Consider the following 4,048-nt stretch of genomic DNA (forward strand, 5'->3'; position numbering starts at 1 on the left):
AATTTTAAAAATATTCGCAAATCTGAGAAAAGTCCATGTATTTGAAAAAAAAACTGAGAAACAGAAAACAAACAAGATCCGACCTAGAAAAAAATCCGGAGAAAAACGCCCCAGCCTTCTGGAAAGTACCCAAAATCGGCGTGAAGAAACCTGCATGGGCCAACCACGGGCCGGGCATGTGGGCTATCGGGCCAGCCCGCCAGGACAGGGCCCATTTTGCAACCTTTGATGATGACCGTGGCTCCGCTCCTTTCCTGCCTGACCAAGAAGCACGCACGCCCAGCCTGTTCGTTGGGTCCTCCTTCTCCACCCAGCCGCCGGCCCGTCGTCCTCCTCCACGCCCCCACCCGCGGGCCTCCGCCGCGTCCACATCTGGAGCTCCTCGGTCCCATCCCATCCCATCCCATCCCGCCCCGTCCCCGGCGGTGACCAGCTGGAGCCTCCTCCTCCTCCCAGGGGCCGCGCCTCTCTCTCTGCTAAGCTGGACTGGACTGGGCAGAGGATCCACTCAGCCTGATTTCTCTTCTCGGTGGTACGAAAGCCCTAACACTCCACGATTCTTTCCTCTCCGAGCTGCTGCAGGCCATCCAGGTGCTGGCGGCCTGACTCTGATAGAAGCTCGTTTTCTGAATAAGTAGTTTAGGAATCCCTCGGGCCTTGCACTTTTCATTTAGCTAGCATAGCATGTGAACTTGAATCAAGTTGAATTAGGGATGTCCTGCCTTATTAATGTGATGCCTCCCCTCTCTAATTGTGCACCACGCTGCAAATCTTGTGCTTGTTGGGTGCAATTGCTGTTATAAATTAGTACTGTAGTACAAAACAGGAATCCTGAATCTCATTGCCACATGTAGTTTACTTCTAGCCCATAGGTAACAAGGCTTTGGGGGCAGATAGATAGGGTCACATCTTAGATATGGTTGATTCATTTGGACAGGGTATCTGCTTCATCTGCGCTGGACATGGTCCATGCCTTTATGTGTATTGTATTTTTCACTAGATAGGGTCAAATCTTACATAGGGTCAATGCATTTGATACTTAGATTTGTCATGTTCAGCTATTCGTGCTATTTCCAGGTCCATTATGGCATCTCTTGTTTTCTCAAGCCCCCCAATACAACTTACTAGTAATTTCAAATGCATAAAAGAAAAATGTATTGTGAACATGTCCCCATAATAAACTTAGAAGCGGAAATTCCTATCCTGAGCTCATGCTTTAGCACTCTGTTCTGTGTAGGCAGATCCACAGGTGGAGCTAGTATCAACAATGTCAGATCCTGGTAAGGATGGCAATATGCAGCAGCTAGTCCCAATGGCACCACCGGCAAGGGTTTCTGGTGGTGAACTAGTGGCAAAGGCTTCTGTTGCTGACAGTGGAAAGCAGCTGGCGCTGGTGGAGGGTGGAGGAAAGAGCTCGGGAGGGGTCAAGCTACGGGAGGATGTGGAGGACATAGAGGTGAAGCTGAAGCGCATCATGGACAATGTCCCTGTCCGTGCCAGCAACACCTCTGGGTCCTCCGCTGGTTCTGGCTCTGGCGACTTCCACCAGGTACTCTTCTCTCTCCCACCCTCTCACAAGTGGAGAATTCAGCTAAAATGTGTGTCAGATTGTACCAATTTTCTTCTTCTCCTTATTATGCGGATAGTTCGAACCAGCCTCTCTGCGTTGCACTTTGCAGGGGTAAGACTAGGTTCCTATAATCCCTCCCCAGACCCCACCTTGTGTGGGAGCTTCTATGCACTGGGTCTGCCCTTTTTATTACGCGGATGGGACTCACATATAACTCTACATTATGGCTATTATGGGTTTATTTGTCAATTAGCACTTGAGTAGATGGTTGCAATGTTTTGGTGAAGTTGTCATTTTATCGAAGTTTCTCTTAAAGGAAATTTTGGGTCTATGATTCTAAATAGTTCTTTGGTGTCTATATAAGAGAGAAAAAAAACATGGTGCTTGCTTAAAAAATGCATGTACACAAGACCCTTTACCTGTTGATGTTCTTAAGAGTATTGACAATATTGAAAGCACTTGAGTAAATTTTGTGTATACTGTTGTGCAGTTGCCTATACCAGAACAACAAGATGTTTAAAATTTGCTCGATTTTTGAATCTCTAGAAGGCATGTTGGTGTGGATTTTAAGGTAACATCGCTGAATATGAAAAATAAAAAGAATATGTTTTGCTGCATCACTTAATCAATGGAAGGTTATAAGGCTGATGAATGACCACAGTTTGATAAAAGGTGAACGTCTATTAAGTTATGATGTGATATAAGAGAAGGGAACAGATACAAGATCTTTGTATTTGTGGCTTCTGCGATCATAGGCATTATCACATGATAATCAGAAGTTCCAGTGGCTTATGAGTGCTGCAATAGAATGGAGGCCAGATCGAATTGCTATCAGCCTACCAGGAGAAGATTTAGTGTTTTGCTACTCACAACTCTTCATTTGAGTTATTAAAATGAAGTACTGCTGTTGGCTTGTGGGCACGATCCTAGCTTAACTTTAAAACTGCTATTGACTTGTGTGTGGGTTCAGATTGATGCATACAATCACTGTCAGTAACTGGGTGGACAAAGGTTATCATAGTGGAGATTATGTTGCTGAGACTGTACACAAGTTCATTCAAATTCTGCTTTCTTTGAGAATTGTGTGATAATAATATATTCAAGACATATTTTGTCCGTCATGTTTCTTCACCAGAATTCTTGGGTAACATGATAGCAGCTGAAAATCATGATATTTGTAATTGGTTCCTCCTGTTCCAGCATTCACAGAGCTAGAGCAAACTTTTTCTTGATGTGTTCTCAACTAATTTACTAGTGTTTTTGTATGTGCAAATCTAGCTAGCTCCAGTTTTCTCAAGTTTCATGACATGAATAGTTTTGAGAACTTGAATGGAAACACACTGGTAGGTAATAATCTGATGGTTTAACTAACTGTAAGCACTCTTGTTTTGACAGTATCGGCAAATGAGGAGAAGGGAACAGGACCGAATAACGAGGATGGAGACTGATTACGAAAAGAGGAAGCAGGTGGCCGAGTTCAATCTGCGGAGGGAGGAAAGGCTAAAAGCAGCTGAGGAGCGTACATCCAAGAAGCGCCTGAAGCGCCAAAAGAAGAAGCAGCGAAAGAATGAAAAGCGGGCCAAACCAAGCGGTGGCGGCGAGGAACCCAATAGCGAAGCAGTACCTAAGCAGGTGGAGGAGTCAGACGATGACGATGAGGGTTCGGATTACGAGGGCGACGACAAGTTTAAGCAATGCAAATGAAGTTGCTGTTAAATTGCAGACCGCCATTCCTGACTCTTGGATATTACTTTTCATCACTAGTAGGGGTTCTGGATGATAAGGAAGACTGGGGGCATGAACTAACATCGGGTGCTTGTTTTTTGTAGTAATAGAGACTCGGAAACATACATGCTAGATTGGGGGCATTGGGCGCCCTGTTAGTTTGTTTTGGAAACGCTTGTCTGCTGTAAGATGGCAACCGGACGCATGTTAGTTTGTTATGAAATATTATGTGTACCTTTTACTGATGACATGGCCATGCATGAAACATGGTGCTGGTTTTCTTGTTCTCTGTGCTTGCTTGAGTTTACTTTTTCTCATCACCTAATGTTTCTTTTTCCGTAATCAGTCTGTGAAGCATAATGTATTAACTCGATCGCCTAATGTTTCCTTTTCTCACCTTATGTTTCTTTTTGGATGCACACCTTGATCCTGTGAGCATCAGATGAACTGAACCAGCTGTGACTTTGGTGTGTAACGTTTATTTTGGCATAGATTTTATGTAAGCAGAATAACTACTAGCATTTCATGCCGTGCTTTCGTCAACATATTGGTTATTACTCCCTTTGTTCCTAAATATTTGTCTTTTTAGAGATTTCAAATGGACTACCACATATGGATATATATAGACACATTTTAGAGCGTAGATTCACTCATTTTGTTCCGTATTTAGTCATTTGTTGAAATCTCTAGAAAGATAAATATTTAGGAATGAAGGGAGTATTTTAACTTGCTTGGTGTTGTAACGGAAACCTC

General features: G+C 43.7%; 1 protein-coding gene across 2 annotated transcripts; it reads left to right on the top strand.

The window, feature by feature from the left end:
* Nucleotides 1-273: 273 nt before the first annotated feature.
* LOC119311420 (PRKR-interacting protein 1 homolog) lies at nt 274-3,578 on the top strand. Of its 2 annotated transcripts, none has more exons than XM_037587060.1 (3): nt 274-532; nt 1,238-1,549; nt 2,966-3,578. In XM_037587060.1, the coding sequence occupies exons 2-3, from the start codon at nt 1,268-1,270 to the stop codon at nt 3,272-3,274; spliced, it is 591 nt and encodes a 196-aa protein (XP_037442957.1). In that variant the 5' UTR covers nt 274-532; nt 1,238-1,267; the 3' UTR covers nt 3,275-3,578. The 2 variants fall into 2 exon arrangements, with proteins under 2 accessions (XP_037442957.1, XP_037442958.1); XM_037587061.1 differs by having other exon boundaries at nt 1,242-1,549.
* Nucleotides 3,579-4,048: the final 470 nt, after the last annotated feature.

Source organism: Triticum dicoccoides, chromosome 5B (assembly GCF_002162155.2).
Source record: "Triticum dicoccoides isolate Atlit2015 ecotype Zavitan chromosome 5B, WEW_v2.0, whole genome shotgun sequence".
NCBI classification, from domain to species: Eukaryota; Viridiplantae; Streptophyta; class Magnoliopsida; order Poales; family Poaceae; genus Triticum; species Triticum dicoccoides.